The sequence below is a fragment of the Solanum lycopersicum genome, chromosome 1 (assembly GCF_036512215.1).
Source record: "Solanum lycopersicum chromosome 1, SLM_r2.1".
Classification (NCBI taxonomy): Eukaryota; Viridiplantae; Streptophyta; class Magnoliopsida; order Solanales; family Solanaceae; genus Solanum; species Solanum lycopersicum.
In genome coordinates, this window is record NC_090800.1 from 90,435,093 (window position 1) to 90,452,229 (window position 17,137).

A 17,137-nucleotide genomic window follows, 5' to 3' on the forward strand; every position below is an offset into this window, starting at 1 on the left:
AGACATGATTCAATATAAAAATATAAATATAATATAAAATCGAAATATATACATGGACAATGATTATACAGATACCTTATGATGCCCGAATGACCCAGAACCAACAACTTCATTTTTATCATTGTGTACTGTACAAACGTCAGTTTTATCTTTCCTTTTCTTACTTGACCCAACAACAACATTGGCATGATCTTTCACACTTCCATTCACAAATCTAGTAGGATCATTCCTCAATTTAGATATGATATCTTGTACGATATTCGATTTGGATATTGAACCTGAAATCTCCCTAAAATTATGAGTTAGACCTAAGGAAAATGATGGGTTTTCAACATGCAATGATATATCTAGTGTGAATCTCTTCGATGTAGATTGGACATCCATTTTTTAAACCAAAAATCTGTATGGATTATGAACTGGAGTGAAAAAGTAGTTTGAAAAAATTAAAAAAAAATTGATAAAATGAGATGAATTTTTGGCGGTACCTGAAATTTTGGAAGTAGTTTTGAAAACGTTTTCTTCATGCTAGAGAAGTTTGAAAATTGAAATTGAATTTGTTGAGAATATTAGGGAGAAATTGAAGAAAAGAAGAAGAAATTGTATAATATGAAGGAGAAAGAGAAAACTTTCGATTTATTTTTTTTAGATATTTTATACGATTCAGTGGAGTCCTATAAAAGCAAAGTGAACGTGTTTTTGCTTATTAAAGGAAATAACTGAAAGAAAAGTTACTGCATTTAATTACATTTATTAGTTTGTCATTCTCTACAATTATCTAAAAAAAATAAAATGGCGAATAAATGTACACATATTTCATGATCCAAATCCAAAATCTAAGCAAACAAAATTGGGCTACCTAAAAAAGAGCCCATAGTGTAGAACTTCTTGCCCAAACCAAGAAGGAATAAAAGTGGATTTGATTTGATGATACTAATAAATAGGCGTGTGTTTTGTTTTGTCCAAAATTTGATCACTTTTTTACTTATTTTTGTTTGTTAGTTTTGGAAGTATTTTTATATGCTTTTTTTAGTTTAAAAGTTTCCTAATTATTATTTTCCTAAATTTAGAATAATATTGTTGTTAATAGTATTATTATTATAACGATAAATACATAGAGTAATTATGTATATTCTAACTTAGGAAGGGTATTTTGGTCCTTGGCGTTCTTTCCGCCATTGCTTCATAGGGTGTTCCTCGTATAGGAGGAATCAAGATTTTACATCAGATTTGGTCCTTGGAAGTGCAGGTTGTCTCTCGCTCTCTCTTCCCAAGTATGTATTTATCTCCTTCATCTTTAGGGTTCGCTTCTTGCTCTGCTTTTGATCTCGACTTGTGTTTCTTCGTTTAATCAAATTTATTTCTTTTTCTCTGCGATTTTGCGTCTTCCGATGTGTTCGTTATTACTCAATTTAGGGCTTTTTGGTTCTTTCGGGGATTTGGGATTTTTGACGGCCTAAACCCACTGCCTTAGGGTTGAGCCGCCCTTGATTGACCAAAGTCTCAAATTTCAACTATTTTATGAATTCCATCTCATCTTTTGTTATGGGTTGTATTAAACAGCAAATTTTTTGTATCTCTATGCCTGATTTCTGTCGTACCATTGTGGAATCCCTTGCAGTTATGGATTTACTAATTTTCGGTATTGCTTACAGATAGAAGATAACTCTAGTTTATATCACAAGGCAAATTATGCATGAATTGTGGAATGAATATAAAGTATTTATATAGTCAAACTCAACTAGCGTCGGGCTGGGACGTAGTTGATTTGTTGATTCTTATCTATGAAGAAAGAAGATGTTTTTACTGGGCATTTTGCATATTTAAAACCATGCCTCTTGTGTATTGTTATAGGTGCTGAATATGGATTTGGAGACAGAGAATAGAATTGCGACAATTCTTTTGAAAGAGGCTGCAGAATTGCGGCGGCAAGCACAGTCAGAGGGTGCACTTTCTTATCTTCATCGGCCTAATGTCAGGGGGAGACCAAATTCACGGTTTTTAACAGCAACTGTTCTTGGAGTACAACAAGGTAAGCATCACTTCTATTTCCCATCTAGTTCTAGCTTTTTGTTATGGTCTGATCCATTATTTCTCATTTTGCCGTCTTTAAAAACTTTTTCACCCAAAGTAAATCAATATCTGGCTGCACTTGATTGGAGTTGGTGTCAGTTATTCAGCTAATTTTACATCCTCTAGGCAGAAATTTGTGGTAAGTTCTACTAGTCGCTGAGAAAATAGAGAGTGTAGTGTAGTGACAATAAATATGAAAGCTTGAGAATAGCCGACTGGTGAGGAAGATTTATAAGTGAAAAAAAAGTATGGAAGCTTAGAGTATGGTTTCTTGTGGCTTTGCATTTTGGATTCTAAGCTAAGGTTGGGAGCACTATAATACTAATTTCAGAAGTATCAGTGAGTGAAGGAAATAGAAGAAGAATTAGGACGACCATGCAGAGGAGTAAAGGGCATTCTGTTGGTAGAACTATTTCTTCCACTTAGTGCATATGGGCATTGTTGTATCAGTATCTTCCGCAAGAGGACGACGCTAAACATTTAGTTTTACATTATAGCTTCACATTTGAGTTTTGGAATTTATTCTTCAAAATGGTCCACATCAGTTGTGCTGTTAGGCAGCTTCTTTAATGCTCGTCAGGCAAAGGATTTGGGAAACATAAGAGGAGGATCTGGGCTACAATTCCAGCTTGCATTTGGTGGGTTGGTGATATGGAAAGAAAGAAACTAAATTTGTTTTTAAAGCAAATTATGAGAAAATATTCATATTTTGAAATATCGATGTATTTTTTTTTTTGGATATTGGTACATATTAGAAGATTTTTACACTTGTGGATGATATGTTAGAATTTCTCAGCTTCCTATAGTAATGTAAAGGAACTGAGTTTTTTGTAATTTGTGGCAGTCTTTGTGTACGCTTTGTTCATGAAAATCCTTAACCTGTCTAAAAAAAAGGAGGTATCTCCGCATGAGTATTATAAAATCAAGTGATTGCATAAGCACCTCTCACATGCATTCAAGTTGTGTACAAGATAAAATAAGAACTATTTCATACATATGCTTATTTGTTTTTCCTATATTTTGTTTCGTGCGAATGATGTTTTGTTGCCTTAGTAGGTTGCATAGGGCTTGATGTGTGAAGAATCTACATGAACACTATGGTTGTCAGTCTGGAAAATGTGAAAGTGTAGTTTATTTGAAGGGTAAATTAGTCTTGTATACGGCAAAATGGACATGTCTCATATGTTTGTGCTTTAGTTTGCATCTTTTTGTGACTTAAATTTTACCAATTGCAGCTAACCGGGCTGTTGAAGTAAATGAGATGTGGAAGTTAAGGCAGAAAGAGGTGGAGCTTGAAAACAGGATCATGGGAAGGTCGGCAGATAAGAACGGTGATACAAAGTGTCATAATTTTAGTGTCTCGGAAAGGAGGTCACGTGAGAGATATGATGCTGATTCTGGCTCAAGGGGATCAAAGAAAAGGAAGATACAAGATTCTCATTCAAGTGAAGATGAAGGATTGAGAGATGCTGAAATTGAGGAATTTCTACATTCGAGGTCAGTCTTTCTTTCAAAACATCTATTCGTGCAATGAAAAAGAAAATAAATAAGGAAATTAGACCACATCTTTTTGTGGCTGCATGCATTGAGTCTAACACTTTCACTTGTATTTAGGGTGTCAAAACCTCAATTTGCCTCACATAGCTAATTGAACATCTTGTTATTGGCAGGGTCAAGCGAGGAAGGGGGACTGTTGGGTCACGGATGGATGAAGCTGGTCCTTACCTTCCTTCTAGTCCAGATCCCAGAGAAAAAGAGTCAGCAAGTCCTGATGTGAAACTAAGCAAAGGTAGTGGGTATCATGTTGTCGTTGGGCCAGAGAAGCCCGTCTGGCTGAATTCCCCTGGTTCTTTAGAAAATGAATCTCTGTCAGATGATAATAGAAAGGCCCCAAAGAAGGCTAAATCCAGTAAGCACCATGACCACTGTAGGAAACATAGATCAAAAAAGAAGTCTAAGGACAGGGAGCATAAAAGTAGGAGAAGAGAGGAGAAAAGACTCAAACGTCATAGGTAGATAGTATTCCCTTAGCGTGGTATATGATAACTTATCCGGTCCTTGTTGATTCTTAAGTTCGTTGAGATGTTAAACGCCACTACTTTTGCTCCTGCTTCATGGAAGTTCCATTTGTTGTGTACTTTTGTATATTTTGCACATTTCTCCTGTAAAGATTACCTTCCATTTCTCACGCCCACTTCAACAGAAGTCATGTAAACTTCTATAAGAAACAAGGTCAGTATAACTCGTTTCTTGTATCTTGTAAGCATGGCTTGCCAACTGGTTGATTTGACCCCAACTCAATTGTCTGTGCCAGTCTAGTCATGTTCAAGCAGATCTTACTAGTGTCTATAACTGTGGTTTGCTAAGCTAGATCAAATTCTCTTCCTTTTCAACACTGATGTATGTTTTCAGCTTCACCTGGGCATTGTTCATGAATACTAGTGGTGAGCTTTGGATTTTGGTTTGTACTTTTGCTGTCCTATACGGCTATACTAGATTATGTACAAATAATGCTTCTATGTTTGTACTTTTTTCTGAAGTATCGGAAATATTTTTTAAAAAGAAGTAAGAAAATCACTTAACATTTTCTTTTCCTATTCAACACATCCTAAGAGTCCATGCATTTTGATCGTTTCGTTTTTTGCACTAATAGAATTTTAGTCCCATTGGGCCCTGCCCTGTCCATGTTTTCTTTTCATTTTCTTTATTAGGAAAATTTCATATATGGCAAACTTATTAGATTAAATAACATTATATGGGTGTAGTTTATCTAATTACATAATATGGGTATAGTTAAGTTATTAAAGGTGTCTTTAATTTTGTATATAATTTTTTTAATTATTATTTATACAATTCTATTTTAAAAAGTTGTTTGTAACTGAAGCATTAAATATGGTAACAATAAATCAAGATAATGCCACAATTTTAGGGAAACGTCGCCATTTTCAAGCCATACGTTCAAATTCAAAAAAAAAAATTGTTTATAATAAGTCATGTACAAATTAATTTCTGTATATGCATACCTACCTATATATACAAAAAAAATCAAAAAAAAAAGTCATTCACAGATTATTTTCTGTTTATATATATGAACTTACCTTTTTTGTATATAGTATATACCAGCACATATTCAATGTCTTTTATTGTATATGCACATCCAATTAGATTGCAATAAATATACATATACAATCTTATTGAATAAATATATACATGTACAAAAATGCATTTTACGAATTTGTATAACAAGAGATATATGTTATTCATGTTTTTAATTGTATATAGTATATACTAACACTTATTCAATGTTTTTATTAATTGTATATGCATATTCAATACATTATATTCGATAATTTATATATAACTACTACAATATACAAAATTATAATCACATATGATATTTTCCCATCTATATACTATATACAATTACTCACATGGAATATACTATATACAATACTTAATACTCAAAGATGTAGACGATTCGTTCATTGTTTGACAAATTTTAAATTTATCAAGAACAAAAAAACGATTATTTCATCAAAATATATGAAGAAAAAAAAAACAGAACACATATACAATTTTTAGATAAGTTAGAAAAAAAAGTAAACAACTAAAATTAAGGATAACTTACAAAATTGACTTCAACTTAGGGAGGGGACTTCAACTTCAGGAGGGATTACTAAAATTTTGGACAAAAATTCGAAATTCATATATGATATTGGAGTATTAAATGTAGGAGAAGACGTTAGAATGAGGAAAGGAGAGAGAAAATTAATTGTGAATAGAAGAGAGAAAATTAGATTGTGTATAATTATATACAAAATTAGAAAATAAGGTTTTTATACAATTGGTTACCTAATAGGTTGTGGGCCCCCATTAATTATAGCAAAATAAAATAAAACTATAATTATATAATGTAAATAAATTAAACTATACCCCTAATATATAATTAGTTATGCATGTTTGCCATTTCATATAATTTTCCCTCTTTTCACTGTATTCTATTTAACTTTTTGATTTTGTATTTCAGCATTATAACATTTTTCAGTGAAAGGCTTACTGTATTGTAAAATGAAATTATTATTATTTTTACAAAAAGTAAGTTGTCCAGTTTAATTTATACTGACGCAAATGATTAAAAAGACATGCTTTGTGATCGGAAAAGATGACTCAAGTCAAACAGACAGATCTAATGTCAAAAATCGAGTAGAAATTATGTATATTTTAATCTCGAAATAGGATTAGAACATCACAAAGAAATCGACAAAAATTCTATGATCTTCAAATCCTGACAAATGAGTTTAAAAATTGAAAAAATAAACTCAATGACCTATAATTTTTTTTATTTTATTTTTTAAATCAATAATGATCTATTGATAATTTTAATCTCAATAATCTACAGTCACTAACTCACTATAACAATTATCACTAGAGATTATTTTTAAATCAAAATTATTAACTAAGGGTATTTTTGTTCAATTTTTCACCGTTCAAAGGTATTTTAAAGCTTTTTTTTATCGTATATATCTAGATTGTGTCCAAATAATACTTTTTCGATTATATTTTTTCTCATGTATCGGAAAATTAAAAAAAAAGAAGTAAAAACCCACTTATTACCTAAAAACATTTTCCTTCCTATTTAATGCTCTTTTGTTCAATCATAGTTATTCACTGTACTAAAAATAGTTATCAAACAATACTTATTTAATTGAGAAAATCAAGAGATAATATACTTTTTCTGTCCATTTTACCCTTATTATTAAATATAACACGTCTTTTTTAAGTACTAAATTAATAAAATCGAATAATAATATAACAATAGTATCCCTATTATTTACTCTGTGTCCACTATTGTTTGTCACGACAAGATCATGCACAATTCTTAAGAAAAATTTAATACAAGGTTTGTACTTTGTCTTGTAACTTTAAAATAACCATTACTTTTTTAAACAAATAGTTATGCAATTATTAAGGTTATTTGAAAAAAAGTGACTAATCATTTCGACATAATTTTGAATGAATGACTATATTGAATATACCTAACAAACAATAATAGATGGAAAGAGTATCACTCTATTTCTTAATAGAGTGTCAAATTAATAGTGAACAGGAAAAATCCACGTATATATCGATCAAATGGCTTTTTCTTAGTTGGAATATAAATCCAGAATCAAACTCGTTAATACGAAATAAACATTAAGCAAATAGTCCCACTTCTCTCTATTAAAAAAAATTAATTAACTCTGCGGATCGGAGTTTAATCAGCTGGAAGCTAAGGAAGGATTAAGAAGATGGAGATTATTGATATTTATCTGTTGTCCACTTTAATTGTTTTGTTCTTTGCATTTATATTTTCGTTGTATAATAATTATCTCAAAATTAGGAAGATAACTATAAAGAAGAGCAACAAATTAGGTTCAAATAATCTAGGATTAGTAATTAATGAATGTTTAAATTGACAATGGTGATAAAAATATGGATGTTATCATAGTCGGTGCTGGTTCAGATTTAATTAATTTATATTTATAATAGAGAGAAATGGGACTATTTGCTTAATGTTTATTTCGTACTAATGAGTTTGATTGTGGATTTATATTACAACTAAGAAAATGCCCCCCTTTTATAGAGAAAAAGGAACGTCAGGTTCATAATTGTTCACTATTAATTTTAGGCACACGGATCTTGTGATTTAGGGGAAAATGAACAAGATTGTAAGTGCATGACCACATTTTTAGGCACAGAAGTCTTGTACAATATGATTAGAATTTATAAATTATATATCTAAAGTCTAGCAAAATAATTTTTTTAAATAAGACAAACAAAAATTTCTAATTATACATTGTGTATGACATAACTACGATCATGAAACCTCCTCATGGTGATCCGTCTCATCAAAGATTTCCTCCTACACAGAAAAAGAAGCAGATTATTGACATTTTATAAGATACCTTTGAGCAGCACTAGTCTAGAAAAACATTTAACATATAAAATGGCAAATTGTAAGAAGTTTTACCTGTAAAAGCTCTTCAATAACATCTTCCATAGTTATAATTCCAACAACCTCTTCCTCTTCTGGGAGTTTTGGCAGCGGATTTCCATCTATCGGCAGAATGTCCGCGTACATATTTTTTGTCCACTTTTTGCTCCTGGTACTTTTGAATGAAGCATTTCCATTGTTAGGGAAACTCTTCCACTTCTGCAATGATCGTTTTGTCTTAAGACTCTTCTCAAGGGGAGGCTTTTCACCATCGATGTCTACCCTGACATCTTTCACAGGAGCTGGAAAGTAAAGAGAAGGTGGAGTCTCCAAATTAAGGAAGGTTTACATGCGATAAAAGAAAAATAAGCTCAGCTGGCAAAACATACTCTCTCCGGGGGACTTGCTAGCAGGCTGATCCATATCATCTTTGCACTGTCTTACTACCACAGCCATATGGCTATGACCTTTCTGAAACTCATTCAGGATGTCATCCAAATGCATAGAATCTGGGACCCTGCACCATAAGAACAGAAATCAAGAAGACGTTTATGAGGGATACTGGAAGCACAAGAACAATCACCACACGGTAATTGCAACCTAAAATGAATGCAACATCACTGACACAAACAAGATGGACTTCCATTCTTAGAAAAGGTTAGATGACATAAAACACAGGACCAAAATATTTTCATCTCGAATAGTCATATGACACTATCAGGGACAGCATTTAAGTTGCCTTGTCTACATTGAAATTGAATATCATGTTCACTTTCCCCATCTTTTATCATTTTCATCAATGCATTTTCATATATTTTTAGAACTATCCGTCTTCCTAAAAAAATAAACTTACTTCAGATGAAAGCAAATCATTTTTTTTTATTTCAATTAAGATACTGGTAGAACCAACTCTCACTGAATGGAGTAATGTCATTCAATTTGGAAGCACTGAAGTTAGAGATGTGGTGAAATATATAATGGAAAAGCTTTTCAACTGTGCTATACTACAATGCATTTCAGCTCTAGGCTGAACTAAACACAAAAATATTACATGTCAAAAAACCCTGAATTTCTGAAAAGAAGACAGCAAAAAGAACTTGAATTCAAATTAAAGATATGCTTCTAAGTGAACACAAAAAGTTAAATATATGCTTGCAACAATCAAAAAACCAAAGAAAGCAGCAACCATAGCCCAAAGAAAGCACAAGACTAAATTTGCTTTTGCAGCCTCTCCAACACTTGAGATATAACATATACCTTGGGATTCTTCGGATGGTAACATTCTTCACAGGAGTTCCATCTTCTGGATGAACAGTCAACAAGTTCTTAACCTAAAATGTCATAAAACAAGTAGGCATTAATGACAAAAATGGACATAGACTTGTTTGTAGATGTAGGCAGATGGTGGATAAGTACAACTAACTACACACATGAATAGACAGGGCAAAAGCAAGCTTAACTCTGAGAATGCACTTATATCTGATACAGACCAGTGTTCAAGAAGTTGATTTAGCCAGAGTTTATCAAGAATTCATGATGAGTTATGAGAAGACACTGCATATCTCAACACTCGAGGCAGAATCTCCAGCATTTCATGATTGGAAGTGAACTTATTCAACTGAATTCTTTTGAGGAAAATGGAAGTTTTTGAACCATGTATATTAGTATAAATCTGGTAATGTATCACACCATATTTTTGTCTTGGGTAAAAATGAATTAAGAAATGATGATAGGGGAAAAGATATCACAAGCCCTAAAAGTTCCACAAACAGCCACCTAGGAGGATACTTCCCATGAATTTAGTAGTGATATTTCTCTCACAAAGTTCCAGCAGTGCATGGGTTCATAGAAACCTACCAAGTCGCTACAAAATCAAAATCATTCAAGTGGAACAAGAAATTGAAAGTAACTGGAGGATTAAATAACAGCTTTTGGCTCATGAAACATAGAAACAAAGTCCTTCAAACTTTGCAAGCGGGAATTGAAATAAAGTTCGTGGAGAAGAATTGTTTTATTTTTGTACCTAAATTAGGGAGAAAATGCTTCCAACTACGTCAAGGGAAAGTGCACAAATAAATCAATAATTACCAGGATTAACCCTATTATGTTTGTAGGTTGGTCATAGTAGACTGGTATCCTGCTATGCCCTTTCTCCAAAATCAAGTTCATCAGATTCCTGTACATAAATAGGGGAATATAGAGTATCAAACAGCTGAAAAGACAATGATACATAAATCTATTACGACATCAAAAGATATAGAAACCTGTCCAGCTTTGCATTAATATCAATAGCAAAGATTTCAGATATTGGGGTCATCGCATCACTAGCTGTCTTGTCATGCAGCTCAAGAGCACCAGCAATTATCGTTGTCTCATCATGTGTAAGCTCCCCCCCTTTACCAGCCTGTTTACAAGGAAGTCACGGTATTAGAAGTATAAAACAACCAACACATGGTAAATAGGAATCCTAATTCAAGTGGTTTAGCAGTACAGATTCTCTAGATTGAAAAACAAGTAGAATTCTTATCCAAGTGGATAAAAGGAAGTATTAAGTCAATTAGATGATACAGGAAATAAAAACAACTAGATTTATGTGGCAATGCATTAGAAGCACAAACACATAACTGAATCAACATCATAGCTGCTTCAATTAATTACCTCATTCCCATGCAAATTTACTAGAGTTTTCAACTCAGCTCGTCGGAAAAGAGCTCTATTTCCATGTCCTAGCAGAAAGTCCAACAGCTGGAAATCACAGCAACTAAATGAGCTACTAATATAAAACAAACAACTAATATCTCAAAGCCAACGCTTGATAATCGAACTTGGAATACAGTTGACACTCAATTCAGAAAGACAACTTTCAGTTAGATGGGAAGTTTAACATAAATCATTGCATAAAAGTGTCTACCTTGCTTATTGGATATGCAATAGGAAAACAGATGCAAACAAGAACACGAACAATTGGGGCTGTAGCTGCACCGATTGCAAGTCCATATCTTGAGCAAAGAGATTGTGGTATGATCTGCTCAACCACACAATAGAAAACAGAACATGTAAATTCTCTTGAAACTAACAAAAAAGACGCATATATAAATGATCATCTGCTTTCACCAAACAGCTTAAGTCTTTCACTTTTAAGGAAAACTAATACATCTAAACTCTTGCTAAATTGTGTCTTTAGAACAATACATCTTTATCAAGTTCCTTCTTCATTAGACAAGGAGGTATAGAACATTGAATAAGAAGCATTTTTAACCAGGACTTTGTTTACACGACTCTCAGACTGTCGAGTAAGCCTAATGACAACATAAAGGCAACAATCCATGGATGGTAATGAGGTCCTGAAAGTAATCCCAAACCCAGAAGCTTGTTTGCCCGTTTCAACAATGATGCGGAAGTTTCTTAGTATATATTTCCTTCAAAAAGTGGAATAGAATTAATTGCACTTATTTGATTTGGAGGGAGTGATAACAACTTCATCCCAAAGTATTAAATAATCATAGAGCAACTTAGGAGAAAATAATAATCCTTAATAAGAAAAGGGCATGACTATCCTAAAGAATCACATCACGTAATTAAAGTGGATTCATTCTACGTGTAAATTTGGTGTAGATAAATCCATAAAGAGCAGGGAGGCACACACACCATAGAGGACCCTACTTCCCTTCCCATCTAGGTAGGTGCACGGGAACACCCAGCGACGACCCCACCAGTGTGATACCTAAATCCATGTCCTGGTTTCATCGGTTTTCAAGCATATGCTGAACAAAATAAATCCTCACCTCACTAAACAGAAATATAAAGTGAATTGTTGCCCACATGTACAATAAAGGGCAGCGAGACATACACACCATGTGGGACCCTATTTCCCCCTTCCCATCTGGGTGGGTGCACGGGAATACCCAACCACCCATCTCATCCAAGTGACATTCCCAAATCCATGTCCTGATTTAGTCAGTTTGAAGCATATACTCAACAAAATGAAATCCTCACCTCACCAAACAGAAGTATCAACGTGACAGAAATCAGTATAGCACCCCAAGCAGTAACTAGGCCGTCAAGAAATATGGGAAGTGCCTGAAAGGTTATCACACAATGTAAGAGCTAAATAAATATCCAAAGAATACACGAATGATTTGTTGAAACATACAATCATAATCTTGCATATATACCTCCATAGCAGCAGCATTGCAAATAAGCAGAGTGCAAAGCAATAGATGCTGATTTTTAACAACAGGCAAGATCTTCTCTGTTAAGACAAAAGCAAAAAGTCTTAATTGTGAAATCATAATTCCCTAAACGAATAAATGTGCTGGGATGCCACTAGATTATTTCAAAACCTCAAGTCTCAAGACAATACTTAGTATCATCTACTTCTATAACCTATTGACATCAGATAAAACCACTTATTGCATGTCTATCTCTCTCGCTCTCAATTCATCATTCTCAAAAACCCTCTTTTCCAGATCATCTAACTAGAACACCCAGAAATTACGTGTGGACAAGCAGTATCACACATTTAACTTCGCCATCCAAGGTTATTCCAACTAGTATCGAAATTATTTATGAGATCAAACTCCTAACTTGTGCTAAAACACAGTATTGGAATGGAATAAGCCAAAGCTAGTCCAGATGATTTATATAATTGGTCCCAACTATTTCTGGATTGTAGCACAGATGATCTTTGAATTACTCAAGAAAGAAAGAAAAACATTCCTTAGCAGATAATTGGTAAGTCCCTAGTCCATACAAAGTCTAAGCATATTTATTGCTCAAAGATCTTGCGTTTATCATCTGGAAAAATCCAAAAACATTCATTAAAATAGACGGTATTTGCTGCGGCACGAAATACATAAAAGGAATCAAACTAACAAACCACTTCATCATATACCATAAAAGCAGCCAAAAGTCAGCAACATAGCAAAAAACTAACTTTAACAACAGACACACCGCCACAATGTTAGCAGCAAAATAAGGCCGGAAAAAAAGAAACACTACCAGCATTTTTACGATCAATTGGAGTTCCAGACTTGGCAAGGACTTCCAGATCAACTAGACTGAGAGACATGAGCCCTAGCGTAAGGCCAGACATCAACCCAGCGAAAAGTACCAGAAGAACAATTATCACAATATGTATGAAGAACCCTGTCTCGCAACATGTATACTCCACCGCCATACACCTTCTCCTCCCAAAAAAAAAGTCCAACAACTTTGTAACCCTAAAAAGCCTTAAAAACCTCAAAACTTAAATGTTAGAGAAACACAGGCCAGTTCTCAATCACCTCCATTTTCTTAACTCCCCAAATTTATATCTCCTCCAAATAACTTCACAGAAAAAATACGTCCCTAAAAAAAACACAGCAGAAGAAAACAGTGCAACAGCTTTCAGAGGTCACAATTTCCTCGTTTTTTATTGAAACGGTAATTTGGAGAAACGGAAAGAATATATTATATACTCTACTTTATTTTCATTTACCAATAAAAAAAATGCTTGACAAGTGAGATTCGCCGGCGGCGGAATATACGGCAACTACGGTGGAGATTATGGATATGTATTCGCCGGAGAGAGAGGCTGCGGTAGGAAGGTGAAGTAATATTGAAAGTGACGTGTTAGCTTGAGAGAGAAGATGATAGTGATGCAGCTGAACTATTGATATTTATATCATTGATTGAAATTAAAAAAAAAAAAACATTTTATTACCCATATTTTGCAATTTTTTATTTTATTTTGTCGGCTTATGACTTTATCTTGACATTTTTTCCAACTTTACACCTCTGTTTTCCAAAGTTGTTAAGAGTACCAGTATATATGGAGTTAAAAAAAAAAACACTAGCAATTTTTTTTTAATTTCCCATTTTAGAAATGCTTCTTATCCGAAATATTTCACATATTCAAGTTTTAAATTTTAATTTCTAATTAAAGTAAAGATTATTTCTAATGACACTAGCGTTTTATTTGCTATTATATTTAATAACTTGATACAAAATATATATTTATGATTAAAAAAATTCCACCTAAATCAAGAAGGTGAGAAGTTAAAAATGCGAGTTATCTCAGCCTTAATAATTTATCAAAAATAGTAACTTTTCTATTTTTAAAATGTCAAATTTAAAATTTATTAAAAAGTTGATCACACAATTGGAAAAATACCTACTTTTCCTAATCACCATTTTTAGATTCTCCTGTGGAAGTATGAATTGTGAGTTGTGACAGTGAACAAACTTTTGTTTTTGTTTGGTTAATTAGGAAATATTTTACTCCCTCTTTTAATTCATGTAGCATAATTTATATTATAAGTTAATCCTTTTTTTTTTGATCTCGTGAATTCAAAATAAAAATAATTAAAAAACAAAAATTACATATTTTAGAAATTACTTAACAAAAATTATAGGTCATAATAAATTATAATTTAAAATACTTTTAAATTTTTGAAAATCACATTTAAATTTTTTTTTAAACTAATTAAATATCACATAAATCGAAACAAAAAAATATAAATCCATGTTAATTAACTACAGAGTTCCAACCTTTTACCACTCAAAATATAATTTTTATAATGCTCACTATCCACATATTTACGTGTATGCTAATTTTATTTTATTTTTTTAAAATTATGGTGTGGGGATATGTAATATGATTAATTAACATAATCCCTGCTAATGTCTCATCCCACACGAGTTCGGATTTACTATTGGTAATAAGCAGTTTGATTTAATTATTGGTACCATGGTATTATATTATTCTTTTGGCCAAATCTTAGCACCTCAAATTTTTTTATTTTTCGTACTGATCTCGTGGTTATGATCCTCTGACATATATGACAGCTGCGACCCAACTAGATAAAGTACATATTATTGTATTTTTGAACTAACATAATCAAATATTATACTGATTCACTCGTATTAATTAATTAATTAACTATTTAAGTATGTTTAAGAATGTCATCGTCATTTTGTGACTAAAAGCTGGATCTTCTCTGGTGGGACTAGACATAAAATGTTGGGCTCAAGTAATGTCTGTTACGATTTAGTTTTGTGTAAATTATATAAATTTCATTATTTTAATATTAAATAATAATTTATTTTTTAGTTATAATAATTTTTTAAAGATTAAAAAAATTGAATACAATAATTGAAGTTTGAATATATTAAAAATTAATTTGGATATATAATATGTTGCTTAAATACATTAAATACTAGATTGAATACATTAAAAACTATTTTGAATACATTAAAAACTAACTCAAATATATTAAAAACATTCTCGCATACTTAAATATGCAGCTCAAGACATATTAAAAAAACAAAACAAATTAATTTTTTTTAAAAAAAATAAATGTATATTTGTGTAAGTTGATATAGGGCCCAAAACATATAGTACTATTCAAGTTGTAACATGGAACATGGTCTATTTAATGAAAAAAAATCAAAACAGACAAAGTAACCTATCCTAGTCTGATTTTATTTTATTTTTTAAAAAATGGGCATGTTTGGTAACTTGACAAATATTAATTTGATGCGAGTAATTAATTAACGAACAAATTATAATAAATTTGAATGAGTTAACAATTGAAGTCTTCCCAGTTTAGAGAAAATAGAGTGTACATAAATTTTATTATTATCTCGTGAAAAAAAAGTTATTTTTAAAAATATTGATAGTTAAATGAGTTAGTAAGAGCATGTTTGACATTGATTTTGAAAGGTCAAAGTCACTTATTTTGCGGTTCTTTATTGAAAAATAAAACTTTTGATAAATCAATAATTACTATTTTTAAAAAAAAAAAAACGAGTAAGAAGTAACAGTACTCCACTGTTAATTGTCACTAAACGCATGTAAATTGTGATATATTATATTTAAAATGATTTTATATGGCTTTTTTTAAATTTCACTTTATGTGAATATTTTCTTTAATCAATTAAAAAAAAACACATCTTCTTATTTGAAAAGGTTTAATAACGTTATCAACATTTTATTCATATTATTTCGCACTTATTTGACAAAAAAACTTTTATTGATTTAGGATGAAATTGTTAAGTAAACCAACTGATCAACAATGGAGAATAGAAGAAGAAAGGAAGGAAGATCAACAATGGAGAGAAAAGAACTGCTTTGATTCCTTTCACCAAGATCACACAATACACATTGTTAAAACGGAAAAACTAACTAACTACTATGATCCTTCCAATATATATATATATATATATATATATATATATATATATATATATATATTACATTAAAGAATCAACCAACTACTTTCTAACTAATTTCTACTGACTTAATTTGCTAACCAATCACTAATCGACAGCTGTACATTTTGTTAACTGCTCAACATCCTCCCTCAAGCTAGGTGTATGAAAAACATTCTTCATTCCTAGCTTGGTAAGTAGATATCTGTGTTGTGCGCATGTATGGCCTTTTGTGAGCAAGTCTGCAGGTTGCTCTGATGTATTCAAATACATTGGTTGAACCAGTCCTAACTGAATCTTCTCTCTAATAAAGTGACAATCAATGTCTATGTGTTTAGTTCGTTCATGGAAGACCGGATTGGCTGCTATCTGTATAGCTGACTTACTATCAGTGTGTATAAGCACAGGTAGCTCAACTTCCATTCCTAGTTCCTTGAATATTCCAACCAACCATACAATTTCTGCAACTGTTGAAGCCAAGCTTCTGTATTCTGCCTCAGCTGAGCTTCTTGAAATGGTGCTTTGTTTCTTGGACTTCCAAGATATTAGTGATTCTCCATAAGTCACTATGTAACCAGTTATCGACTTCCTATTGTTTGGACATGATGCCCAATCTGCATCACAATAGGCCTTCAACTGATTGTCAACAGCACTTGTCATGAAAATCCCTAGACCTGGTGATTGTTTTATGTATCTAACCACTCTCATTGTTGCATCCATATGAGATGTTTTTGGACTATGCATGAATTGACTTAGAAGTTGCACTGAAAATGCAATATCTGGTCTTGTTATGGTCAGATAAAGTAATCTTCCAATCAACTTCTGATACACTCCAGGATCCTTCAATAATTTGTCATGTTTATCTGCAGGGGAAAAATGTAGATCAAACTCTGTAGTTGT

At 32.1% G+C, this 17,137-nt stretch overlaps 2 protein-coding genes across 5 annotated transcripts; one reads left to right on the plus strand and one right to left on the minus strand.

Annotated features, from left to right (window-relative positions):
- Positions 1-891: 891 nt before the first annotated feature.
- LOC101255635 (uncharacterized) lies at positions 892-4,258 on the plus strand. 2 transcript variants are annotated; one of them, XM_004230614.5, is made up of 4 exons: positions 892-1,271; positions 1,852-2,029; positions 3,306-3,567; positions 3,741-4,258. In XM_004230614.5, the coding sequence occupies exons 2-4, from the start codon at positions 1,861-1,863 to the stop codon at positions 4,084-4,086; spliced, it is 777 nt and encodes a 258-aa protein (XP_004230662.1). In that variant the 5' UTR covers positions 892-1,271; positions 1,852-1,860; the 3' UTR covers positions 4,087-4,258. The 2 variants fall into 2 exon arrangements, with proteins under 2 accessions (XP_004230662.1, XP_004230663.1); XM_004230615.5 differs by having other exon boundaries at positions 972-1,246.
- A 3,518-nt stretch (positions 4,259-7,776) lies between these two features.
- LOC101256423 (DUF21 domain-containing protein At4g33700) lies at positions 7,777-13,756 on the minus strand. Of its 3 annotated transcripts, XM_010316864.4 has the most exons (12): positions 13,524-13,717; positions 13,046-13,393; positions 12,220-12,296; positions 12,041-12,124; positions 10,956-11,069; positions 10,703-10,789; positions 10,309-10,448; positions 10,133-10,220; positions 9,302-9,375; positions 8,434-8,561; positions 8,081-8,346; positions 7,777-7,972 (listed from the first exon to the last, which is right to left on the minus strand). In XM_010316864.4, exons 2-12 carry the CDS (start codon positions 13,221-13,223, stop codon positions 7,928-7,930), a joined length of 1,281 nt encoding a protein of 426 aa, XP_010315166.1. In that variant the 5' UTR covers positions 13,224-13,393; positions 13,524-13,717; the 3' UTR covers positions 7,777-7,927. The 3 variants fall into 3 exon arrangements, with proteins under 3 accessions (XP_010315166.1, XP_025884003.1, XP_019067408.1); XM_026028218.2 differs by having other exon boundaries at positions 13,046-13,756; XM_019211863.3 differs by lacking the exon at positions 13,046-13,393 and having other exon boundaries at positions 13,524-13,714.
- Between the last annotated feature and the right edge of the window lie 3,381 nt (positions 13,757-17,137).